Source organism: Glycine max, chromosome 10 (genome assembly GCF_000004515.6).
Source record: "Glycine max cultivar Williams 82 chromosome 10, Glycine_max_v4.0, whole genome shotgun sequence".
NCBI classification, from domain to species: domain Eukaryota; kingdom Viridiplantae; phylum Streptophyta; class Magnoliopsida; order Fabales; family Fabaceae; genus Glycine; species Glycine max.
The window spans coordinates 39,533,776-39,560,924 of record NC_038246.2 but is presented as its reverse complement, the minus strand read 5'-3'; the positions used below and the strand labels follow the sequence as shown (position 1 = coordinate 39,560,924).

Genomic DNA, 27,149 nt, shown 5'->3' with positions numbered 1-27,149 from the left:
CCTTTTATGATATAACTCCCCTTTAAAAAATTTGTCGAATTTGAATTAATTTTTAAATAACTATTATAGAATTTGTCCACCATTTTAAAATACCTTTTTCATACGAAAAGAAAACTGAAAAAATCGTCTGTCCATATTTCCCACATATCCACAAAAAAGAAAAAGAAAACACTTTGTCTAAAAATAGCCCTCCACTAGTCTCGTTAAAGAAAAAGACATTTAAATGGAAATGGAAAAGACCCTGTTTTTATATTTCTTTTTCCATTCGGAATTGCTCATGTCATATCCCAAGAGTCCCCAAATTTATTTACTAAAGAGAATCTGCCCCTTCACGCTGGTCGGCTAATTCAGACAAGAAATAATTGGAATTGAAATGGACCCTCACTCACAAATTATGAAACAAGTTCAGGGTTAGGTTATTTTTTATATACCGTTTCAAATTTTTTCTACATCTAATATATTTAAAAAATATATATTTTATTTTTTTTACTTCTTTTTCTTTATTTATTTCTTTTTTTTTCTTCCTATATACGGATTGACAACCCATAAAATAAATCTATATGTGTCTATACAAATTAATAGTCCATGTGAACAAGTTCAACTTTTTATTCAAAATTGACCCATCTAATTCATAAATCAGGTTGAACAAATAAATTATTTAATTAGTCTCTAATCATATTTGAGTTAATCTACAAGTTTATTAGTATTGGTGATTTGTATCATACACACCAGTTAAGTGTGTTTGTGTCTTAGTAATTAAGTGTGCGTTTGGATAAATAATAATAAAGTTAATTTGTCAAAATTAGTTTTAAAGAGATATAATTTATGTTTGGATGTTTTATTAAAATCAAGTTATAAATAAAATTCAATACAAATTTGGATTTAATGTAAAAATTATTCAAAGTTAATTTAACCAGATTCTAGACCTATAATCAATTCTGAATTATTTTTGAATGTGAAATTAAACACGTGAAAATATATTTAAAATTAATTATGGACCGAGAATCAATTCTGTGGACTGCCAAATCAAACGCGCACTAAATTCCACGTCCAAACGCATAAGCTACTTTGTGCACATTTGTATTTTCGGTAGAACTGCGGCCGCATGAAGTCCCATGTTGTTTCACAACTTCCAAGGGACGTGAGTCAAGAGGCAGGAGACTCCAATCCGAACACGTAGTTAATTATTCGTGTTGTCTTGTTCGCGTCCGTATAACACAGCTCCTGTGCTTGCAAGACAAAGAAAAGATATTATCTTTCAAGTACATATATTGGATTCTTGTGCCGATGAAATGTGTTATACAAAACTCCAAAGAATTGAAGAAATACAATAATAACTACTTTTAGTTTCACGGTGCACTGTGTCTGTGTGTACGTATGACTTTTTTTTTGGGTGTATGAGTGTATGACTATGTTTTACGTAAAATACGTTAATTCCTTAACCTTCATCATGTCACTCTGGTTCTGCAACTTGCTGAATTTGGGAACCTTTTTCTTTCTTGGATAAGAAGACTTCTTGGTTTTCGGAATTGCTATTAAGGGCATAACAAATAAAGTTTCCATATACGGCCAAGAATTAATTTTACAAAACAGCTGCTACCACTCCTTCGAGGCTTTTTATAGCCACTAAAATAATTCTTATCTGAAACAACCCATGTCCATGAGAAACAACATTGGTCATTAATAAAATGAAGATAATATATTTTAATGGAATAACTTGTCCCACTCTGCCCAAACCCCAAACGAATTAGTAGTTTTCTTTTTTCGTGCATCGAGTATTCGGTTTGTACGTGTGCCATAATTGAATTGTTTTGTGTTGTTTTCTTGAACATGATTGGCTAATTAAACCAAAGCTTTGTTTCTGATGAGAAAGACTTTGGCTGGGTTGTTTATAAATTGTGAAACAGGCAGAGCTAGCTAGTCAATTATCTTATTCAGTATTTCTGCACAGCCCTTTTTTTGGTGAATTATTCTGCACCTACACCCCTTGGTGAAGAATTATAATTAAGGTCTACTTAAATATCTCTTTGCATATATATATATATATGTGTGTGTGTGTGTGTGTGTGTGTGTGTGTGTGTGTGTGTAATTGTTTTCTTACCTAAAGCTCTCTTTGTTCAGTTTGCAGGCCTTCCAATTAACATGGAGTCACAGTGTGCAATCAAGAAAGATGCCACTGAAGTAATATATTTTGTCATAATAACATTTTATTTCACCTATCTTCACCATCTTAATTAGTTATTCTGCCATGCTTGAAGCATTTATCATCCTTCTTTTTCCTGTGCAGTTGATAGGTAATACCCCAATGGTATACCTGAACAACATAGTGGAGGGGTGTATGGCCCGCATTGCTGCTAAGTTAGAGTCCATGCAACCTTGCTTCAGTATCAAAGATAGGCATGACATTAGTTCACAAACTAGAGAGCTTTGATCTAATTTCGGGATTTCAATTTCAGAAATTTTAATTATGATCTTCTTTTTTGCACTCAGGACAGCATTTAGCATGATCAAAGATGCTGAGGATAAAGGCCTCATTACACCGGGAAAGGTTAGTCATGACTAATGAGTCACGTACGTTACAGTTTATATATTCCCTTGTAGAATATATTTAAGGGAAAAGGGTTGTGCCGGGTTGAAGAAAAAAAGAAACTGAACTTAAAAGACTCAACAACGAAAAACTTTCATGCACTTTTTTTGGTATTGAACTGACATGCACTTTGAGTGTTTAAAAGCAAATCAAATTGATTTAACATATGTAACAAAAAAAAAATGATTTAGCATATGTATCGAGTAAAAAAAAAGATCAAACTAATAATAAAAACACATTATTTTTAATTTCGATTTAGTTCCATTTTTTCTTGTTATTGTTAAAATTGAACGCAATCAAATCCATATTTTTTTAACATACTTATGTGAGTCTAATAAGCATGAATGATTAATAAATTTTTTTAATTATTAATCAATAAAAAATCATTTTTAATATGATTTTTTTAAAAAGATAATAAGCTTACATGAAAGTTTATAATTGGATAATAATGTAAAAAAAAAAACTTTATAATTAATGTATATATTATTTATTCTACTTATATTGTTTTTCTTGTTATACTACACCTCATAAAATTCAATTCTTTTCTTAACCCTGTCAAACTATAGTATAATAATATTTTGAACTTTTGATCACGATAGTGTGTAATTTTACTTGTTAGACATTTTAGTTATATTAAATTATGAAATTATGATATTGATAATACATAAATAATTATCTATAAATCTTAATGAATTCTTTTTTCTACGTAATTAATGAATTTTTTTTATAAGAGAATTTTTTTTATTCATGTGAATCAAAGACATGTATAAAAGATTTGTCATGCTGTGAAGTGCCAAGACAAATTTTAGTCATATATTTTTTACGAAATAGCTATTCATATAAAAAAAAATATTCATAAAACTGATAATTGATCTTCGGATCAATTAAAATTAATTCAAGTTGATATAAGGCAGACCAAATTAAACTAAACCAATCCACTTGGTTGGATTATCTACAAAACCAAAACAGACCGACCCCTTCTACTTATCTCAAGGAGACAAATGAAACTGAAACTTACATGCAGCCTATCATATGGGTGACCCTCGTTTAGGTTTTTATATATATATGGTTTTTACTTGGACAATAATCTTTTTCAAATTCTATGCCATTGCATGCTCTTCATGAAGTACATATCATTATGTTATTCATATTGCAAAGTTTTTTTTTGTTTTGTTTTCAAATGATGGTTTTCAAGAGTGTTCTTGTTGAGGCTACAAGTGGGAACACGGGCATTGGAATGGCATTCGTAGCAACATTGAAGGGGTATAAAGTCATAGTGGCTATGCCAGCTTCTGTGAGTCTTGAGAGAAAAATTGTACTTCGAGCCTTTGGAGCTGAAGTCTATCTCACTGACCCTGCCAAAGGAACCGATGCAGTTCTTAGGAAGGCCGAGGAGATAGTGAATAACACGCCCGGAAGTTACATGCTCCGCCAGATAGATAATCCTGCTAATCCAAAAGTATTAATGCTTTCAATTTAATCATCATGCACTCATAATTTAAAGTTCTTTTTCGTTCGATCATAAATTATTTTTAAGTTAATTATTATAAAAATCAATAAATTTATTATATATGACGGATAGGATAATTTTATAAAATTATTTTAATTCGGTTTTTTTTCTCTACTTCTTTATAATATGGTCATACATAAATATATGAGCTTATTATTATTTTATTTTTTTTGTCATTTATTGATTATGGTTAAATCCGTAATTATAGATTCATTACGAGACCACTGGTCCTGAGATTTGGAGAGACTCCGGAGGGAAAGTTGATGCTTTGGTTGCAGGGGTAGGAACCGGGGGTACCATAACGGGTGCTGGCAGATTCCTCAAGGAGAGAAACCCCAATGTCAAGGTTTTAATTCTTTTACCTTACCAAGCTTGCTCTGCTTTGCCTAATAGTAATATTTTATGCTAACTTCACGTTTTTGCCCCAGCTGTACGGCATAGAACCAGTTGAAAGTGCAGTCCTCAGTGGAGGACCGCCAGGTAATTTTACCATTACGCTCATTCTTTTAGCCAATTAAACGAGTCGTTTTGCTATCTCAATTCCACAATATAATATTTTTCTTTTTTTATCGATAAATGTTAATTTTGTCGGCATAGTATCGGTATGGAACCTATGACTTTCTCTTGTTTCCTTTTTTCTTAACTATCCAACCCACAGTTATTATGTAAGAATACACTTATCAAGTCATCTTGAAATCTAATTTAGCTGCTAAATGTTGTTATTAGTTGAATTGCAAAATTGAGTTTTTCATTCAGATAGCATACATCAACTCTGAATATCTGTTCTTTAAGCTTTAGCAAGACCTTAGACAACAATATGAGACCGTTTAGTGACTGTTTTGTACACATTCAGGTGATCACCTAATCCAAGGGATTGGTAATGGTCTCATTCCAAGTGTACTGGATTTTAATCTCCTAGATGAAGTTATTCAGGTACCTCTCAACACTATTGCCACTCAATTTTCAATTTTGATTCAGAAACCTATATTTCCAAGGAGTCAATCTATCTATCTTTTAGCCTGGTGTAGCCTCAAAATTTGTTATTTTTGTTTTGCAGAAAATTTACTCAAATAATCTTAATATATTTAGATTTTATGCAGATATATCTCAGACTCAGTTACCAATAAATGGCTCAACAGTATGTTGGAGTGGAAGTGAATATTTGTTTAGTAATTGTAGTGGGTGGCTGTCAAATATTTCAAATTGTATTTTTTCTTATTTTTAAATTCACTTAGATGCCCAGAAATTTCAAAATAAATGGTATTATTTTTTAGAGTATAGTTTGTTGTCTCTGGGAAGATATGTGATCATGCATGGTAAGAAAAAATATACTTGAGAGGAAAAATCAGAAAACGGTTATTATTTTGTTATTTTTGTTTCCTAATCCTACCAAACATGACAAGATCATTTTTAATCTCTTTTTTTTTTAATTTATATACTTAATGCTCTTCATTTTTTTTTAATTTTTCATTTCTGACACTTGAAGTAGCTTGTTAATGTCACATGCTTCTAAGTGTTATAAGTGCGGCCATCATGTCTGATTCTTGTCAAAAGTTTCCTTTCCCATTTTCATGCACTCTGATCCTTAGCATGTTTTTCTTATAACCTATTATTTCACATTTCAGAGTGAGACATACTGATTCTGAATCTATGATTCATAAAACATGTTTAGATTTTATAAGAATATATAAATTGATATGCTTGAAAAAATAGAAGTGTCACTGAATTGCTAGCGAAAAAGTCCTCCCAGCCTTGTACATTTAATTATAAGCAAAAGAATCACAAATCAGGGCATTAATTGCGGGCTAAGACTGACAATGCTCTACAATTAGTACAAGTTATTCAACACACACATAATGTTTACTCAGCTAGCTACTGTTACAAGGCATTTTGTCAAGGCTAACAAGGTCTGTAAACTGCAGATATCAAGTGAAGAAGCTATAGAAACTGCTAAGCTTCTTGCTTTAAAAGAAGGTTTGTTGGTATGGCAATGATAATTTGTGGCTCTTAGTGATTTCACAGTAGTTTCTATTTGTCAGTTATTCCTGTGAAATCCAAACTCAATACTTCTCTAATCCCAAATATTTAAATTATCAGTTTTCATGCTGATTATATAATTACTTGTTTTTGCAGATGGGAATTTCATCAGGAGCCGCAGCTGCAGCTGCCATAAAATTGGGGAAGAGACCAGAAAATGCCGGAAAACTCATCGTTGTGAGTTTCTAATCTTTGACATTATGTCCTAATCGATAATGATAAAGTAGGATATTTTCTTTGTTGGTGGTCATAAATTCATATATGAAGGAGTGAGAAGATTTGGATCTTCTAGACAATAAAGGTCATTCCATTCTCCAGCATGTTCAATTGTCCTTCCCAAATTCCTATCCTGAAACACACAACAATTGTCGTGAACAAACCACATTACATGACAAATCTTGAGTAAGTTTTTGTATAAAGACGTTGGTGGACAACTTTGGAACATGATTGACAATTTTCAAGATCATTGATGGGACAGTTATGAGAGTTCAATCTGCTATAGCAATTTTCTTATTGATGGGGCATGGGATCATAGGTTAATTGGTAGAGCATTGATCATAACCCTTCTTCACATTTGTCAACCTTCCTGTCAATGACCATAGCTAAGGTTTTCAGTTTTTCACTGTTGGAAAATTTACCATTAGACTCCTAATTTCTTCACTTGGTACAACAACAACTACTTCATTAAATGTTGGTAGCTCTTCTTTCCCCAAGATTTGAATCCTGACTTGATCAAATTCAGGATTCAAGCGATGGAAATCATATTCATAGACTCTCTATTGCTCAATAGACTTCTTGAGAACTGCTACATCATTAGAACATTTTATCTTTATTGGTCAAATTCCATCCATAAGGACTAAGCTTGTTAGTGTACTCAGTAACAGTCTTGTTCCCCTGTTTTGCTGCCAAAGTCTTCATCTTTACGTCATACACTTGAGTAACATCTTTTGCTTTATTGTTATCGTTGCTTGGATACCAATCAAATACACTTCAAGGTTCCAAATTGTGTGTGAATTTGTGATAATTCTAGTTAGAGGTACAAATGATTTGCGTATGCTAAATCATGTCATTTGCTCCTGTTGATGTGCAGGTGGTATTTCCTAGTTACGGGGAGCGTTATTTATCTTCACCATTGTTTGAATCCATTCGGCATGAAGCTGAACAGATGACATTTGATTAAGAACAAAAATACTATGTAACAGTGCTCTGCGAATTTGATAGTATTATAGTTTTTTTTTTTTTGTCTGGTGATCTCCTATTCAGGACGATCCATATGTTTGACTTCAATAATACATAAGAATTTTATAGGAGAAGCCTCCAGTGATCCCTTATTCAGAACGATTAGAAATCTACGTATCTTTTAAAAGGAATAAAAAATTAACGAAAAATATACAATTGAATGTTCAATGCCGGAAAAGCTATATGACTATGAATAGTTCTTAGAAAGGGTCTTGTTAAAAAATGGTGAGTCGGAAGTGAAATAGTATATTTTTGTGTCCTTTTACTCTTTTAGTTTAGAAAGGCTCTTATTAAAACATACTTGATTAACCAAAAAATATTAGGTGTTTTTAAATCAACTATTTTTTTGTTTTTTTATCAACAAACAAGATTAATCTCCTTGTAAAGGATGATGCATCTATTTTGACTCCTTGAATATATTATATTTATCATAAATAAATTTAAAAACAAGAAATTTCATTGAGATAGAGAAGAAGTGACCACCCTTGTAATCTAACAAACCATCAAATGTACTTGCTAAATCCTCGGGATTACTTGGGACGCCTCTAAACCAACTAAATCAAACACTAATTTTGTTTGATTGATAATTCATGATTGTCACTAGTCTAATGAAATTTTATACAAGAAAGAAAATAAACACATGTTTTCTCTTTATAAATAGATGTTTTTCACATATGAATAATATCTTATTCAAGTGCATTAATCCTATAAGTTAAAATGTATTAAAAATTAAATATTAAAAATGAAACTCATTAAATAATAAATAAAATTTATTATGTTTTATAATTCTTAATAAATGTTTGAAATAATGTGTGTTAAAGAAGTGTGATACTACTAACATTTATCGTGATTAGATTAGCTACATTGTAACACTCTTCTAAAGGTGAACATCAAATACTGCAACTTCTCTTTCCTGTACATCCTTGCAGAGGCTATTGCTTTTTTTGAAGGCTGCAGAGTGTAAAGGCTATTACTGTAACTGCTAATTTTATTTTGTTTTTTTTCTAAAGGTGGGGAACTGGAGGTTAGGATCATAAGAGAGGAAGTGTCTCGCTGAGGATCAAATCTTGCTCCTTTTCATGCATATTGATAGCAATATTGGTAATAACAGACCCAAGAGGTAAGCACAAGGTCAACTTATCTCAATGACTTCATGTGAGCATCCTTAGTGCAGTTGGGCCTCCACTACTTTGCCTGTAGAAGTTTGTTATAACCACCTACATACCATACCATAAATTAGTTATTTCCCAATTCAACACTAAGTGACCTTGATGGGCAATTATCATCCATTATAATCACTTATAAATATAGCAATATCAATGAATAAAGGCAGGAAAAATTACTTATCTCATTCTAATTAGTGCCTTGTAGCTTAGCATTAGCATTGTGTTATCAAGTGGTCCGACCTGCCCTCCACCACCACCATGTCAGAGCACAATACACGACAGTCCGCCATGGAACAATTGGAGGACGCCATCTTTCGCCTCACCCAACACCAGACCACTCTTTCTTAGTCAGATTCTGTGATGAATGAGAAACTCGAGTCCATCTTGGAATGTTTGGTTGTGATGACCGTTATGCCTAGTTCCCCAGCTCTAGCCCCGCAACCTTCACACAATCATCCTCACCTGAAGCTCGAAGTGCCTCACTTCGATGGTCAAGACCCGTTGGGCTGGATATTTAAAATATCCTAATTCTTTGACTATCAAGGTGTCCCTGAGCCAAAATGCCTCACCATCATTTCCTTCTATATGGAAGGACTAGCGCTCTGCTGGTATCAATGGATGACGCACAATGGTTTTCTCACCATATGGCCTACCATGTTCCATGCGTTGGAGTCCCGTTTTTCCCCATCGTATTATGACGACTCCCACGACGTCCTTTTCAAACTCCAACAGCGACTACTTGACAGACTTTGAATGGCTAGTTAACCGCATTATTGGCCTTGCCCTGCCGTTCCTCCTTAGTTGTTTTATTTCAGGGTTGAATCCTGAGTTGCACAGAGTTTCAAGCCCTGCAGTCGATGTCCCTGCCATAGGCGGTGGCTCTAGCCAAGCTTTAGGAAGACAAGCTTAGCAATCGCCACAAGGGCCCTCGTCACTCTTATTCCAATGTCTTATTATTTGCCTCTGCCATCATTGCTCCCTCCAGTCCACGCATCCCATTTAAGCAACTATCCTCGAAGGAACTGGTGTTGCACCGCGATCATGGCCTCTACTACCACTGCGAGGAAAAATGGGTGCAAGGCCACCATTGCAAGCCCCACCTCCAATTGTTCATCGCTGATGAAGACAATGATGTTCTTGACAAAAACCCAACCCTAGTTCTGAACCACACCTCTTTGAGTTCCCCTGACTTGCCCACACCCCAACTTAGTTTAAACGCTATGGCAGGCATGCCGGCACCGAAAACCATACATGTATATGGTACCATCAACCACCACTGTGTTCTTATCCTCGTCGATGGTGGGAGTACCCACAATTTTATACGGTCCCACGTTGCGAAATTCCTCGGCCTCCCGACCACTTCAACACCTTTACTGCATGTTATGGTGGGAAATGGCACCATGATGGATTGCACCTCCTCTTGTCCACAGGTCTCGGTGGAGATACATGACCATCGTTTCGTGGTCGACCTCTATGCACTTCCCCTCAGCGGCACGAACTTGGTGCTAGGGGTCTAATGGCTCAAAGAATTAGGACTCGTCACTACAGACTACACCCAAATGACAATGTCACTTACCCACTTGGGTTAGCCCACTACCATTCACGCAAGTGTTCCAATACAACCCAAATATGTCTTAGCCCAATAGGTTTGATGTATGTTCCACACAGAAAGCATCTCGGTCCTCTTCCAACTCTCCTTGCTCCACGACCAGGCCAAACAACCCACACCCCCTACTTCCGACAATCCCTCACCATCACCGAAGCTAACCCAATTGCTTCATCTTTTCGTGAAAATTTTCCAAGAACCCAATACCCTTCCACCTCAACGTTCCATCACTTACCTTATACAACTTTTACCCAATTTTGTCCTCGTCAATGTATGCCCTTATCGTTATCCCTATTCCCAGAAAGCTGAACTGGAAAAATAGGTGGCCTCTATGCTCACTACCGATCTTATCCGCCTAAGCCAAAGTCCATTTTCTTCCCTTGTTCTTTTGGTGAAGAAGAAGGATGACACATGACAATGTTGTGTCGATTATCGAGCTTTTAACTCAGTCATAGTAAAGGATCAATTTCACATGCCCATCATTGACGAATTGTTTGACGAACTAGGATGGGCATGTTGGTTTCTGAAGCTTGATCTCCGATAGGGGTTCCACCAAATCCGGGTTTCTGATGAAGACATTCTGAAAACCGTGTTTCATGCCCATCAAGGGCACTACGAATTTCGCGTTATGCCATTCGGCCTTTGCAACGCGTCATCCACATTTCAGGTGACCATGAATGAATTGTTGAAGCCCTTTCTCTATAAACTCGTTGTCATTTTCTTTGATGATATATTAGTTTATAGTCCTTCGTTGCCTTCTCATTTTGACCACCTAGAAGTAGTGTTGGATACTCTCGCGAAGGGCGAGTTCTACCTTCGTCGCTCCAAGTGCCTATTTGCTAGGAACCATCTTCAAAACCTTGGCCACATCGTTTTTGAAAAGGAAGTGGCATCGAATCCAGAGAAGATTCAAGCCATGGTTGCCTGGCCGCGACCATCAACGACCACCGAGTTGCGCGGATTTCTCAGACTTACTGGTTTTTATTGTCGTTTCATCAAAGGCTACACCTCTATTGCAGGTCCCCTAACAACATTGCTCCGCAAAGAGCACTTTCAGTGGAACCTAGAGGCTTAAAGTGCTTTTGACCGTCTAAAGGAGATAATGACCCAGGCTCCCATACTGGCCTCGTCGAATTTCACAATTCCTTTCATATTGGAAACAGACGCTTCTGGGTCTGCCACGGGGGTTGTCATGCTTTAAAATTGCCATTCTATAGCCTTTTATAGCAAGTTATTTTGCCCCAAACTCTAGAAGGCGTCCATATATGTCCGGGACCTCCATGTCATCACGTCAACTATCCGAATATGGCGTCATTACCTGCTTGGAAATTCCTTTATCATCCTGACTGACCACAAGAGTTTGAAGGATTTAATGGCCCAGGTCATCCAAGCACCTGAGCAACAAGTTTACTTGTTCAAGTTACTTGGCTACAACTACACGATCGAATACAAATCCGATGCCAGTAACGTTGTGGCAGACACCCTGTCTCGCATTGTTTCTCCTACAGAGGAAAACTACTTTTCTTTATCACTTTCGAATTTTGTATTCCTTGAACAACTCAAGCAGTCACTTCACTTGTCTGCTAGCTATTCATCTTTGTTGTAGAACATCAAGGAACACCCAGCCAGACATGAAGGTTTCACGGTGGACCGCAATCTCATCTTCTTCCATAGGAAGATATGGCTACCATCAGACAATCCATTCATAACTCGCTTGCTCAAAGAATTCCATACTACTCCTTTTGGGGGCATATGGGATTTTCCAAAACATTACACCAACTTCAAGCAATTTTCTTTTGGGCCAACATGCGCCAAGATTTACGAGCTTTCATCGCCAAATATACTACATGCCAACAGACCAAGTACGAGACGAAAAATCCTGCGGGATTACTTCAGCCCTTACCCATCCCAAATATGCCATGGGAGGACCTTTCGCTCGATTTTATCAATGACCTTCCCCAATCATAGGGCTATTATGTTATTTTGGTCATAGTGGACCGCTTTTCAAAAGGGGATCACTTCGATGCTTTACCCATTCGCTACACAGCCCGTTCAATGGCACTACTCTTTCTCGATGTCGTTTGCAAACTCCATGGCTTTTTTAGGAGCTTAGTTTTCGACAGAGACCTTGTTTTCATTAGCTCTTTTTGGTAGGAGCTGTTTCGCCTGAGTGGCATCAAACTCAGGATGAGCCTTCATACCACTCTAAAACAGATGGGCAAACTTAAGTACTCAATCATATATTGGAACAATATCTCCGTTCCTTCGTTCATGACGGACCACGATAATGGTTCAAGTTATTGTCTTTAGCAAAGTGGTCATACAACACTTTTGTGCACTCCAGTACCGGTCTTTTGCCATTTGAAGTCACATACAGAAAGCCCCCACCATCAATTCCCAATTACATGCAGGGATCATCATCCATTGAAGCAATTGACGCCCTCTTATCTACACATACGTTTATCCGCTCCATCTTACAACTAGCGTTGTTTGCTTAAAGCTCAGGTAGCTATGAAGCAATCTGCTGACACCCATCAACGCGATGTCACTTATTCAGTAAGTGACTAGGTTTATGTCAGACTCCGTCCATATTGTCAAAAGTCGGTCACCACAACTTACAATAAGCTTTTCAAATGCTACTTTGACCCATTCCAGGTAATAGAGCGGATTGGTGTCGTAGCTTATCGTCTCCAATAGTCGAAATCATCTAGGATTCACCTAATATTCCATGTCTCATTGCTGAAATTACACCAAGGCCTTCAACCCGTCAGTCTCGGATTTTTACCTTCCCCTATAATGGACAATATGCCTCTCGTCCAGCCCCTTATTATTATGGACTAGAAGTGAAACACTAACACTTCTTTACCTTCCAAGTTGGTACTGGTCCAATGGTTGGGATTATCTCTTGAGGAATCCACTTAGGAAGCTTGGGAGGACCTGAAGACAACATATGCCCTTGAAGACAAGGACATGTTTCGAGTAAGGGGTGTTGATAGCAATATTGGCAATAACAGACCCAATATCCTTAGTGCAGTTGGGCCTCCACCACTCTCCTTGTAGAAGTTTGTTATAACCACCTACATACCATACCAGAAAGTGGTTATTTCCCAGTTCAGCAGTAACCGACTCTGATGGCAGTTATCATCTATTGTAATCACTTATAAATATAGCAATATCAATGAACAAAGGCATGAAAAATTACTCATCTCGTTCCAATTAGTGTCCTGTTGCTTAGCTTAGCATTGGCACTGCGCTATCACTTGTCTTGTAGCTACTAGTTGGAAAGTAGAACTCTCGAGTCTCAATCATAGATTAAATTAAATTAAAATCTAGGTCCCATGTAATTCAATAATTCCTTTTAAAAAATTTAATTCAATAATTAAGCATGGACTTTGTCAAAAAATAAAAATAAAAAGAAACATGGGCTTTTCAGCTTTTGCGAGACCCTTATACATATTTTTTTAAAGATAAATATTTTTAATGTCTATATTTTCCATTAAATGTAATTAAGATTTCTATACTTTCATATTAATTAATTTGATACTTAAATTTATAAATAAATAAAAAAAAGATTTAGTCTCTCTTAGGTCTTAACTTTAAGAAATGATAATTTTTTATAAAAGAAAATCTTGATTATATTTGACCAGAAATATGAAAACTAAAACTTCATTTAATTTTATTTTGAGGCTGAGTTTAGCTACTTCTTGCTTCGAACCAGGTTCTCAATCATGGTACTACATTACACCAGTGTAAACAAGAGTCACAGACTGCGAGACCCCTTATTGTTGCACATTAGAAAAGCCATGCGCCCATATTTTGTGATAAAATAACTTGCTTATCATGTAATTCTTTTCATTTTAAAAGCACAATTAGCTTTTATTAGTAACTAGTAATATTTTAAATAATCTTAAATTATTATTTTATGTATATAAATCGTTATATGTTTTAAATCATCTTCTTTGTCTTTATTGATAAATTAAATTTTAATATTTTTTAAAATGTCAATTATTAAAAATAATATTATATCATAATTTAAATTATTTATTAGAAATTTAAATATAACATATTTTTTTTTAAATAGTAATTATTATACATGTTAATTATAACATAACTTATATATTAAAATATTATTTATTATGAATTTTTAGCATAACTTATATTCATCTTCTGGACTGAATAAACTAAAATATTAGTACTCATATAAGTGTTAAAATTAATAAAATACAAGTTGTACAATTACAAGATTATGAGTTTTCTTAACTCTCGACATTTGATGAATTTGGATCAAAAGAGAAAATAATAAGTTAGTTATTGTGTTTTCTACTACTAAATAAAAATTACAACTGTGGTAATTTTTTTTTTAAAGGTACTGTGGTAATTTTTAACTGCAACATTTTATCATTTTCTCTTTCTTTATTTTATTGTTTTTCTCAATCCAAGCACGTTTATCTTTGTGACAGAAAGACGGAAAGAATGATGTATATAACTCATTATTTATCCTGAGCCATAATTTAAAATGAGAAAAGAAAACTTATGAAAGTGTGAAAAGTTTTAAAAATTAATAATCTATTATATATAATAAATTATGATCAGACAATAATATAAAATTGTTTTATACTCAAGTGTATAAACATTAAATTTATTTAATATATATATATATAGTCATTCATATAATAATTTTTGTATTTATCTCTTGTTATTCATCGTTTATTATGTTTTAATTTTGTTTTCTTTGTTGTACTATATAATTTATTGTATAAGTATTATAGTATATATTTTTGCCTTAAAAAAAGTATTACTATATTTCTAAAAAGGAAACTCATTATTCATTGCAAAACGTGTCACGGTGGAACTAGGAAAAATAGTATTTAATCCATACGATTATCTCTCTGACTCTACTATTCTATTTCTTCCGAGCTCGTGTCATATGTGCTTCGGCATAATTTTAATTATTTTAAAAATAAAAAATTAAAATTTAAAAATATTTTAAATTAATATAATTAAAATGTATATTTAAAATAATTCTAATGAAAAAATTCTTAAAAAATATGCATGAAATGAGAAATTGATTCTTAAACAAAACAAATTAATATTTTAGTTGGTTCATTATGCAAGACAAGTATTTATTGTTATATAATTAAAATTTATAATGAATAAATACATAATTTTTTATTTTATATTAATAAATAATAATATATGATTAGATACATCTTATTATAATGAGAAGGTGAAGATAAAAATCACAGGTATCATGAATAATCATATCGCAACAACTTTAATGTTAGGGACTACAGGGGACATCACACTTCGGATGGCAACGGTTGGGGTCGGTATTAGTCTCTCGTATCTCTTAATTGTACAAGTATTTGTTAAGGTGATATTTATGGAATTTTTAAATATTTTCAAATATTTATGTGTATTTGTAAATATTTGTTAAAATATAATTTTTTAATGAAAAGTACAAAAATAAAGCTAAAAACAAATATTTTTAAAAATATATATTTAGACTAAATTAACAATTGTTATATGTATTTAAGGGGAGAATTTGTCTTTAATTCTTTTCATGTGTAAATTATTTTTTTAGTCAAAGGCATAACAAGAGGCAGACAGGACAAATAGAATTAGACTATAACCTAGTTGGTTAAACAATATTCATAATAGCTGACTAAAAAATATTATTGTAAATTTTATTTTTAAAATTAACTTTTTTAAAAGTAAAAAAAAAAAAGAGTGTACAAATGGGGCTTTACTATTTATAGTTACATCTTTTTAATAAGCGTAAAAATGTGTACAGACTACATATAACACACTTATATTTGTAGTTACATTTGTTTTAATGTGTAGGGTTTGATATGAATATAATTATTGTGAAAACACTTATTTATGTAAAAACGTGATTACAATTGATAATAATTATTAGATTGTGATTAAAAATAACAGATAACTGAAATTAAAAAAATTAAATTCAAATATAATATAGTCATTAAATTTTTAAAAAATTTATGAAACAAATTATGTTCTAAAATATTTAATTATTATTAACTAAATATCATTACTTGTTATTATGATTGTTGTTAATGACAATGGTAATAATTAATGACAATAATAATAACAATAGTAATTAAGGTAATGATTAATCTTTTATAGATTTAATGACATATTATGATTTAGTTTAAAATTTAAATATTTTAATTTCAATTATTTATTATTTTTAATTTTAATCTAATAGTTATAATTAGTTATTCTTATATTTATGTAAGATAATGTTATCAAGTAGTGGTAATTGGTTTGATATTTTATAAAATAAGAAACGACAAACATGATTAATTACTCAAAGAAATGAACACGTGAATCATCAAAGAAAGGAACGCATCAAAATGATTGTTTCCAAAAATATAGAATCATTACAAACTAGCAGAATCAATTAATTATTATACATCTGTGAAAAAAAATTAAAAAGCAAAAAGGACACGACGGGGGGGGGGGGGTTGGGGCGGGGATAGATAATTTGAGAATGAAAATATTTATATAAAGAAGAAAAAAAATATGTTTTACTATAATTTTTATAAAAAAACAAACGAGAAAAAACATTATACGAAAATTAGTATTTTTTAATAGTATGTATATTGGGAACTTACTTGAACTAATATGTTTAAGAGATTCTTAATCTCGTTAAACTAACAAATAATAAATACTGAAAATATATTTAAGAATTAAATTATATTTTTAGCTAAGTATATAATTTTTATTTTTTTTATAATTAGTCATATAATTATTTATTTAACTATTAAAATAATTATTATATATTTTTATAATTATAAATAATAAAATATGAAAAATACATAATTATATAATTAATAATTACATATAATATATTATAAAAGGAGTGATCCACCACTTGTTCTAAGAATCTCATCCTCATTGTTTATTTTTTTTTAAATTTAATGATTAATTACTTATTATAACTATTAAATCTTAAAAAATAAATTATAAGAACGAAAAATAATTCTAAAATATCATTTTTAAAATAAGTGAGATCTCCTTTATATATATATATATATATATATATATATATATATATTAATAATTATAAAAAAATATGTAACACAAGAGTGAGGAATGACATACTAAAACCCGACCCTAACCTGCCTCCCCAGGTTGGGGAAAACTTGACCCTCACCTTGATTTAGACAACTCTTGTGGTAACTTATCAGAAAATTCATTTTTAGGTTATGAATAAATTATTCAATATTAATTTAAAATTTTCATTTCATTTCATTCATCTTTTGCTCTACCAAACACACCCTAAAGAAATTTATACATGGACGCTCATGTTCAATTCCATGCTTATAAATAAACGCTCTGGAGGCACTCCATGACTCACACAACCTACTTCTAGCTAACACACTTAAAACGACCAATAATGGCGTTTGCTCACGACTTGGAGTTGGAATCCTCTTCTTCCCCTCTGGTGTTCTCAGTACGGAGGAGTGAACCGGAGCTGGTGGCTCCGGCCAAGCCCACTCCCCGCGAAATTAAGATCCTATCTGAGATAGATTCTCAGGCGGGTCTTCGTACCCAAATTCCAATCATACAGTTCTACCGTAACGACCCATCATTGGCAGGCAAGGACCCAGTTCAAGCCATTCGAAACGCTCTTGCGGAAGCACTTGTTTTCTACTACCCGTTTGCGGGTAGAATTAAGGAAGAAGGTTCGGATGGAAAACTCGTGGTGGATTGTAACGAAGAGGGTGTCATGTTCATCGAGGCTGACGCTGATGTCACACTTGATCAGTTCGGTGATGCTCTGAAACCTCCGTTTCCGTGCTTCCAAGAACTCCTTTACCAACCTCCTGGTTCAGACGGAATCACTGATGCCCCCATTTTTCTTATACAGGTCCAACTTATATCCAGTCTCGCTAATCATTCACATATCTTCTTCATTTCTTAATTCCACGCTTTGAATTTTATAGTAGACCACCATATTTAACAAGAAAAATTGTATCTTACAGGACTATTAGGTAATCATGGATGGTCATAAATCTAATGAATGTTGATGGTGATATATAATTGAGTTTTTATTTTAGAAGAAAGTATTAATAAAACCCCATTACGTACTATATAAAAGTTGATAAGAATCATATATAGTAACCTGAAATTATATAATAATTTCTCATTTTTAATAAGAAATTATTATATGATTATGTGAGTATGTTCAAGTTTCTTTCTTTTTTTAATACACAAAGAAAGAAATCAAAACATCAAGAAAAAAGTACCACTGAAATTAAATTAAATTTTCTTAAATAATATATTGAATTTAAATTTTGTAGATGAAAAATGTAATAAGAAGAAAAACTATAAAAAAAAATGACTAATCAAATTCTCACAAACAAAGTGAGTGAATATTTGTACGAATAACCTGGATCATAAAATAAAAAAGAAAAACTTTCATATGACATATAATTAAATTTGTTAAAGTTAATTAAGAGAATAATAATACGAAGATTAAGTTGGATCATAATTTTTTTTCTCAAGAATCATTTGAGAGTGAATAATATCTTAGAATGAATATATATTTTGATTTTGGATTGATACACAGGTGACCCGTTTGAAGTGCGGTGGTTTCATCTTGGCAATTCGTTTCAACCACGTCATGGTTGACGGAGTTGGGCTCATTCATTTCACACTCACCGTGGCAGGGATAGCACGCGGAGCCATGAAGGAGCCTCCATTCCAACCCGTGTGGAGCAGGGAGCTTCTCTTCGCCAGGGATCCGCCACGTGTCACCTTCAACCACCGCGAGTACGAACAACTCACAGACTCCAACGATGCCGTTTCGACAGACTTCGAGCAGCGTTCCTTCTTCTTCGGCCCCACCGAAACCGCCTCCATCCGCGCCCTCCTCCCCCGTGACCTCGACCAACGCGCCACAACGTTCGAGGTGCTGACGTCATACGTCTGGCGCTGCCGCACGAAAGCGCTTCAAATCCCTCCAAATGAAGATGTGAGAATGATGTGCATCGTCGACGCGCGTGGAAAGTTCGATCCTCCCTTCCCGGCGGGGTTCTACGGCAGCTGCTTCGCGTTTCCGGCGGCGGTGACGGGCGCCGGAGATCTCTGCGAGAAACCGCTGGAGTACGCGGTGCAGTTGATACAGAAAGCGCGCGGCGAGGTGAGCGAAGAGTATATTGATTCGGTGGCGGATTTGATGGCGAGTGAGGGAAGGCCTTTGTTCACTGTGGTGAGGTCGTGTCTGGTGTTGGATACGACGGAGGCTGGGTTCAGAAATTTGGACTTTGGTTGGGGGAATGCGCTGTATGGTGGAATGGCAGTTGCTGGTGCTGGTGCTTTCCCTGCGGTGAACTTTCATGTGCCGAGTCAGAATGCCAAGGGCGAAGAAGGAATTCTGGTTTTGATTTGCTTGCCTAGCCAAGTCATGAAAGCCTTTGCTAAAGAGTTGGATCATAACATGCATGCTTCAGAAGCAACTTCATTAATTAATTAATTAATTAATTATGACATGAGATCTTTGGTTGGACTCATCCAGTGCTGTTTACGTATTATCAAGTTAATTGAACCTTGGAGTATTGTCACTGTGTGCCAAATAAAAATTGTGTGTTAACAATAACTCTTCTATCATAATTAATTACGTTTCTTAATTATTTACTACTGTTAACATATTCATCTAAATTAGCGATCGACATCTTTGTTTAAGTTTTTTTTATAGGATTATTTTTTCATTTAATCATAAATTATAAATTTTATATATATTAAATTCTATGTTTTGTATGGAAAAGATATTCTTAAAAATATTTAAATAATTATATATACAACAGGATACAAAAAGTGTCAATGGAGGAGTTATAGATGTTGTCAACCAACCTTTATTTCTTCTCGCAATTCTCATGAGACCTGCGAATCACACTTCGTAAGTGGGATTAATGGTTAGAACACATTCGTGTCTTTCACTTAGGAAAAAAAAATTCCCATAAGACATGGACCAACCTTTATTCATATATATCGTGCCAAAACCAATATTATTGTCCTTAAACAATATTGAATTTTGAAACAACAGAGTAGGTGAAACAAAACCATCAAATCTATATTACGTAACTAAATCTTTCAATAATTACAGGATAGTATGTTTTAATAAGAGGGGGAAAATAAAGAAAAGAGAAGGTATATATGATACATTCATTTTTTATTTAGTTGAGAGAAAATAAAAAATAAAAAATAAAAATGATTTTTAAAACTAAATATTCAAAATTAATTTTCTCATTCTCTTCGTTTTTCTATCAATATAATGAAAAAAAAACATAACCACATAACCAAAGTCTTTCCAAATGAACTAATGGAAACAAGGTTTTTTTTATTCACAAATTTTAGTTTGTTAATTTTGTTAAAAATAATAGGGAGTGAGATTTGAATAATCCCTCATTCTCTCTTTCTACCTTCATCTTTAAGTACTCTCTTTTCAAGGTCAATCTTATATCTCCTAAAAAAAAGTTTCAATAGTCAATTATATACTTTTAATTACTTCCTATGGTTTCAAATATAAAAAAAAAATACATTTTTTTGTTTTAAATAAAAAAAATTCAACTAATTTTATTTTATTTAATATTATTATCTTTAAAATATTTTTCATTGAAGTGTTAGATTCAATGATTCTTTCTTATTTTTAAAACCAAATTATAATAAAAGATAAGTTGAGAAAAAATATTTTTTAATTAAAATTGTATGGTTAACTATTTTTTTTTAATTATCATGTCATATTTTTTTTGAGACCAGAGTATCTGTCTAATCTCTTAAGTTAAAACAAGTGACAAAAAAATCGATCAATTAAACAATACGAGCAAAGTTTATTTTCTTTTGCTTTGAATAAAAAAACAATAAAATACTTGTTTAGAATCGGATTATGTCTCAAATAGTACTACTTAAAAAAAACGTAAAAAACCAGACAAAAATCACTATATGATAAGCCCATCTATGTTATTATGTCCTGATCAATCCCGACAAAAATCCTCTCTCTTGTCTACAACTGCTCTTTAATTTCTTCCTCCCTATTCCATAAACCAACATCTCAATTGTTCCTCTGCGCAACTTCCATCATATGTAAAACAACCTTTACCCATATAATATTGCCAACTTCACCAACCTATAAATGGACAACCGTATATTATTGTCACATGGGTCCTTAAATAATATTAAAATAACAGAGTAGGTAAATCAAACTCATCAAATCTAATATATTATACTATAATTAAATCTGTCAACAATTATACGGTGTGTTATAACAAGTGGAAAGAAATCAAAGAGGGAAGAAAATATATATAATGATATACTATTAAATATTTTATTTGATTGAAAAGAAAAGAAAAAATTAGTTTTTAAAAATAAATATTCCATTTTTTCAATTTAAATTTGAAAAGTTTCTCGATCATTCTCCTCATTTTTCTTCCTCTAAACAATACTAATTTTCTTAGCCTTGCCTTGAGAAACATTGGCTTTGTGACAAAAAAATATTCTGTTCTGTTTATTATTCAAACGATGAAATGGAAATTTTGATTCATTGCACTATATAAAATAATCTCAGGCTCTCGGTCTTTTTAAATTTCTCATTGCACTATAAAAGTATTTGGGACTTAAAGTGAGTGTTGAATATTGATTTGTGGGATTTATTTTGTGTACCGTGAAGTTTTCTTTTACATCCAATCCAATAATGTAAGTGAATTGATGAAATTATTCTTCACTTAAAATTAAAAACATCATCCCCTACCTCAATTGCTGCTATTCTCGTGCTCCCTTGCACTGTGACTCCTCCTTCATCCTTCGTTCATCTCGTGCTTTGTTGCATTGTGATCTCTCCTCCTCTTGCTTTCATAATCACCGTCGTTGACGTGGTACCTATCTTTCTGTTTAAGATTTTCTGTGTTGTGCTAGGAAATTTATACCCGTATAGATCATATGACAATCTGTATGCTTCATACGGATTGACAATTCGTATGCTCCATAAATATGTCAATATAAATAAATATGTTTTTTAACATATACTATCACACAATTTTATTATTTTTTTACTGCATTTAATAATATAATACATTAAAATTGATAAGCATATATATTAAAATTTAGACTTGCATAAACTAATATATGGCACAATTTTATTGTTTTTTTACTTGCATAAAGTAGTTAACATAATAATATTTACACAAATATTATAAAGGTTTAATTACTCATTCAGTTACAAAAAAAACATCAACTCTTTTTATTACCTTTTAGTCCTTGTTACAACATATATATATATATATATATATATATATATATATATATATATATATATATATATATATAGCTACAAATTAGATATAAATTATCAACTCTTTTTTATTGTAAATTATCTTATGATAAATTATTTACGAATTACTTGTTAATATTTTTTTATTTAATTGTAATTCATAATATTAACTATATTTTAATGGTGAGGACCGAAAGGAAATCAAAATATAAACTATAGGATTAAAAAGATCGCGTTCAAACTATAAGGACTAAAAGATAATTAAAATGTAAATTATAAGGATTAAAAAAATTACTTTTAAACTAAAAAGGACTAAAAGAGAATTAAAATGTAAATTATAGAGAATACAAATACCACTTTCAAACTATAAAGATTAAAATATACAAATTATGAAACTATAAGGAGCAAATGAGTAATTCAACATATTATAAAAAAATATAACTAAATTTTAAAAAAACATCAAAAATAATTTTTAAAAATATTTTTAGGTTATATGGATTGACAATCCGTATAAAACTTATGGATTAGCAATTCGTATAATTCATACGGATTGACAGTTCGTATGTTTCTTACGGATTGTCAATTTGTATGAAACTTACGGATTGTCAATCCATATGAAACATATGAATTGTCAATTCATAAGATTCATATGAATTATTAATTCGTATGTTTATTACCAAACAGATAAACTCGCAGACATAAAAAAAACCGACCTCCTCCGTTGTTGCATCGCAACACTCACCACAACGATAACCACGTGCTGCGAACAACCATCGTGACCTCGATCAAACCAGCCACAACAACAACAACCAGAACCTCAGCTGAAAATAAAACAACTTGGTGAATGAGGAAAAAATAAAACCAACACACAAAGAAAAAGAACTTAATAGGGGTAGTGTTGGAAATTTAATAAAATTGTTGGGTGTAGAAGAAATCCACACGGTACTGAAAGAAAATCCCTTGATTTGTTTACTTTATAATTTGCCGCACTTGCTTTTCGATCCAAATATGTGATGTCTTATAACTTCCCAATTGTTTTACCTTTAGTTTGATGTATTATAAATATGTGATGGCCGCGGTAAGCCAATGTTTAATCCACGTTGTGAAAAATATATATTTGTACATGAAAGTTAATGAGGGTCCATGTATTTGGTTTTGAGTTTAATTTAACGAGCAAATAAACCACTTAACTAAGTGGATGTTCGGTAAAATGAAAAAAAAATCATTTGACTAAGTATATGTTTGGTAGATTGAAAAAAATATAAAAATTTGAATTAAAATAAAAAGTAAAAGTGTGTTTTACAACATTTTATTGTTTATTTCGCTCATTTTTCATCATCTTTCATCTTTTACCAAATAACCTTTAAGAGTGTGTTATATTTGTTGGCAGGGTGTGTTTCAAGATTGTTGAATGGAGAAGTATGTGAGAGGGGGCTTCTAACTGAACAAACCTTTGAGGTTACTCAACGACAAACCAAACACATTCTAAAACTTTGCAAAAGTTCCCTCCAACAACTTCATGACTTTGAGGTTTAAGTATTGAACAAATAGATAAATTATTGCAACAACTATAAGGTGACTGATTGGCGATGCTTTCTTTCCCATGCAAGTTTCTCTTATAACTAAGGACATGAATTAAGAGACAAAAGCTATGACTTAACTCTGATGCGCCTAGGGTTCCTTTTACTTTGACACACACCATTCTTGTTAAACCTCACATAAAGATCTAACTAACATTGTGACATTCAATGATGCTCTTCTTTCTTGAAAACTAAGTATAACGGTAGACCCAATTTTCCATTCTTGTTATTGGGAAGTGGGAGAATGAAAAGACGAATTGGTTCTTTTCAATAGCTAGCAAGCCTAACTATTGAGCTTGTGTAAACTTGCATTCACATTACTCACATTTTCTCCATACAAAATTAGACATTAGATTTTTTGTGAAATACCCTTTAAGTTGGTGTCATGGCCTCATAGGGTAATCATGTAGAGCACATAATTGCCGAGCAAACTAAAATGTTATACAATCAATTTAATTTTGTGTGTATTTTATCATTCATTGTAGTGAAATGTCACTTTGAGTTGTTTAACTTAATATACTTTTTGGAACAATTTGTATGAGCATATTTTTTCTTTGTTCTTACCCCCTTTGAAATTTTTTTATTTACCTTTATTGTAGACTTATAGTTTCACCCAATTGTTTTTTTTATAGTTATAAACTTAGAATATGAAAAAACTTATTTCCCATTCTCCTCTATTTTGCATCTAGTTTAGAATGTCTTTGATATGTCTTATGTTTATGGTAAAATGTTTCATATGAATTCCAATCTTGATATAATTATAATATTTTTTGGGAACAAAGATTTTGATTAAGGGCCATATCAATTGATATATTAGGAGTAGATGTGTCAAAACCAATCAGTTTGACCCACAAGGATTGGCTCATCACGATTTGAGAGCTAAACAAGCCGAGTCAGCTCGATTTACCTTTATGTGAGTCATGGAAATACCCATCTGACTTGGTCCACCACGGGTTAGTGGGTTAAGTGGGTTGACTCACCAAATTTATAAAAATAAAAATAAATCCCAAATAAAAAAAATTAAACATTATTTTTTTTTTCATTTTTTTAAAAATGATATTTTTTCCATCAAAGACTTTATTAATTCAAATACAAATAATAGATAAATATCTCAAATAATCATTCAAGCATATAGTATTATCATTCAAGTAACCATTCAAATGTCTAGAATACATAAATATCATTCAAAAGACTTAAAATGCCAAAGTCTTAAAATAAAATCTATTGGTCCAAACATTTGTCATAGTTCAACAACATTGAAATATTAAAATAAAAATTAAAAATATCAATTTTTAGTTTAAGTGGATTAACCCAGCTCAACTTGGCTTGAGCCCACCTAGCTCGTGGGTTAAGTGAGTTGGGTTACAATTTGGCCAACATTGAAGAAAAAATCAATTTTTTAGCTTGGCCCAGCTCAAACTTGTGGTGAGTCGGGTTGGCTCACATGGTAACATTTCACTCAATTCCTCCATTGGTTAGTACCTTCTATAGGTAGTCCTTTTTGAGACTTTGACAATCTCTTTCGACTGCTTTTTAGGAGCAATGACTATCCCTACAAATCAACACAAGACTTTTTAGGATACTTTATTCTCAGTCACACGCTTTATGAAAAACTTTTTAGAAGGTCACCCATCACATAACTACTCAAAATCAAACACGCTTAACTATGAAGTTGCTAAGTGATAGATTATCAAAAAATAAATGCTTCTTGTTGGTATATGTAATATTAATTAATTCCTTTAAACCATCTTTAACCATACAGTCCTATATTAGTGACTTGTTAGTTGTTACAAGCTTGATAAGAGAGAATTGTATTTCATTCTTACATGCTAAATAATGGCATTTGTTGTGCAACAAGTAATTACTAACTACTCAATAGTTAATGTAAACACCTATATTTAGTATATTGATTATATGAGGGTATTAATTGATATGAGTATTTTTTCAGGAGTAATGATATACAAATATTTCATTATTTTAAATACTCTATCAACACTTCTCATTTTTTCTCTATTTCTATCTTCTTATGACAATATTAACACATTCATACCTATACTTTTTTCTTTCTTTCTAGGTGTTGCATAGGGGTTTGGGGTGTTCATTAAACTTTTTCCTTTTCGTAGTAGGGAAATTTGGGGGAAGAGTGATGGTACACAAACACCTCTTTATTTTAAACACCTTTTATTTTTGTCTATTTCTCTCTTTCTATCACATTAAAAATTCTATCATACCTATATTTTTCTCCCTCTCTCTAGGTATCAAATAACATATTGGGTGTTCATGTAACATTTTTCTTTTGGAGGAAAAAAAGGTGAAAGAAGTTACAATATGGGAAGGGAAATGTGGGAATATTAAAATTGTGGGAGTACAGGTAGTGAAACGTGTGGTGCAGGAAGCAACAACCTTAACGGGCTTCGAACATGTCTTAGCCCAAAGCTCCTTGTCTTTCCATCGATCCATGTCTTTCAAGCGTAGCGGATCTATGCGGCTCTCCCGAGCACAAGATCTACGTCCCCGTGTGGTGAAACTTCACAACAACCGATCACAGTGAGTGACAAGAGTCTTCACACTCCATCGACTCAATTCCGAGATGGCTTTCATGGCGGTCTTGGAATCCGACCTTCGCGCTCTCTCCGCCGAAGCTCGCCGTCGCTATCCCGCTGTTAAAGACGGCGCAGAGCACGCCATCCTCAAGGTTAGTATCTTTGATTCTGGTTTTAGCTCTTTGTCACCTCCGAGATTCTGTTGCATTGCGATTCGATTATGCAAATAGGAACTGATTTTAAAGGAAGGAAGAAAAATGAGACTATGGATTTCAATTTCCAGTAACAGGCTAGTAGATCATCGCAACTATTGAAATGGCGTAACTGGATTGAACTGTTGGAGTTAGTTTGAAGTAACCTCAATGCTTCATGCTTGGATACTCGGAAAATGAGAACGTGTTTTTTTTATTTTTAATTTTGACTGATGCTCGGATCAATGTCTAAGGAAGCGTGTGCGGCGGAAAATTCTTTGACGCTGTTGTGAATTGATTCTGTTAGATGTAGAAGTGTAACGATACTGATAATAAGCAATTTTAGAAGGATACTTGTATGTGCGTTTTGTTCATTTTATCTTCTAGATAAAAGA

General features: G+C 32.7%; 3 protein-coding genes across 13 annotated transcripts in view; all 3 read left to right on the top strand.

Moving 5' to 3' along the window:
- The first annotated feature begins 1,224 nt into the window (after positions 1-1,224).
- On the top strand, positions 1,225-7,468 carry OAS-TL6 (cysteine synthase). 10 transcript variants are annotated; one of them, XM_014762494.3, is made up of 12 exons: positions 1,225-1,371; positions 1,908-2,009; positions 2,122-2,181; positions 2,288-2,397; positions 2,491-2,548; positions 3,783-4,046; positions 4,306-4,443; positions 4,526-4,577; positions 4,951-5,030; positions 6,020-6,079; positions 6,231-6,311; positions 7,225-7,441. In XM_014762494.3, the coding sequence occupies exons 3-12, from the start codon at positions 2,143-2,145 to the stop codon at positions 7,312-7,314; spliced, it is 972 nt and encodes a 323-aa protein (XP_014617980.1). In that variant the 5' UTR covers positions 1,225-1,371; positions 1,908-2,009; positions 2,122-2,142; the 3' UTR covers positions 7,315-7,441. The 10 variants fall into 10 exon arrangements, with proteins under 10 accessions (XP_014617980.1, XP_014617981.1, XP_006588355.1 ...); XM_041005532.1 differs by lacking the exon at positions 1,225-1,371 and adding an exon at positions 1,614-1,782 and having other exon boundaries at positions 6,020-6,071; XM_006588291.4 differs by lacking the exon at positions 1,225-1,371 and adding an exon at positions 1,614-1,782.
- A 9,974-nt stretch (positions 7,469-17,442) lies between these two features.
- On the top strand, positions 17,443-19,773 carry LOC100820325 (benzyl alcohol O-benzoyltransferase). Its single transcript, XM_003536061.4, has 2 exons — positions 17,443-18,042; positions 18,745-19,773. Exons 1-2 carry the CDS (start codon positions 17,569-17,571, stop codon positions 19,648-19,650), a joined length of 1,380 nt encoding a protein of 459 aa, XP_003536109.1. The 5' UTR covers positions 17,443-17,568; the 3' UTR covers positions 19,651-19,773.
- A 6,728-nt stretch (positions 19,774-26,501) lies between these two features.
- The window catches only part of LOC100818893 (protein MON2 homolog), a 31,677-nt gene continuing 31,029 nt past the window's right edge, over positions 26,502-27,149 (top strand). For both annotated transcript variants that reach the window (XM_006589112.3, XM_006589111.3), the window contains exon 1: positions 26,502-26,715. In XM_006589112.3, the coding sequence (XP_006589175.1) occupies positions 26,611-26,715 (105 nt within the window). In that variant the 5' untranslated portion in view covers positions 26,502-26,610. The remainder of the gene's footprint in view (positions 26,716-27,149) is intronic.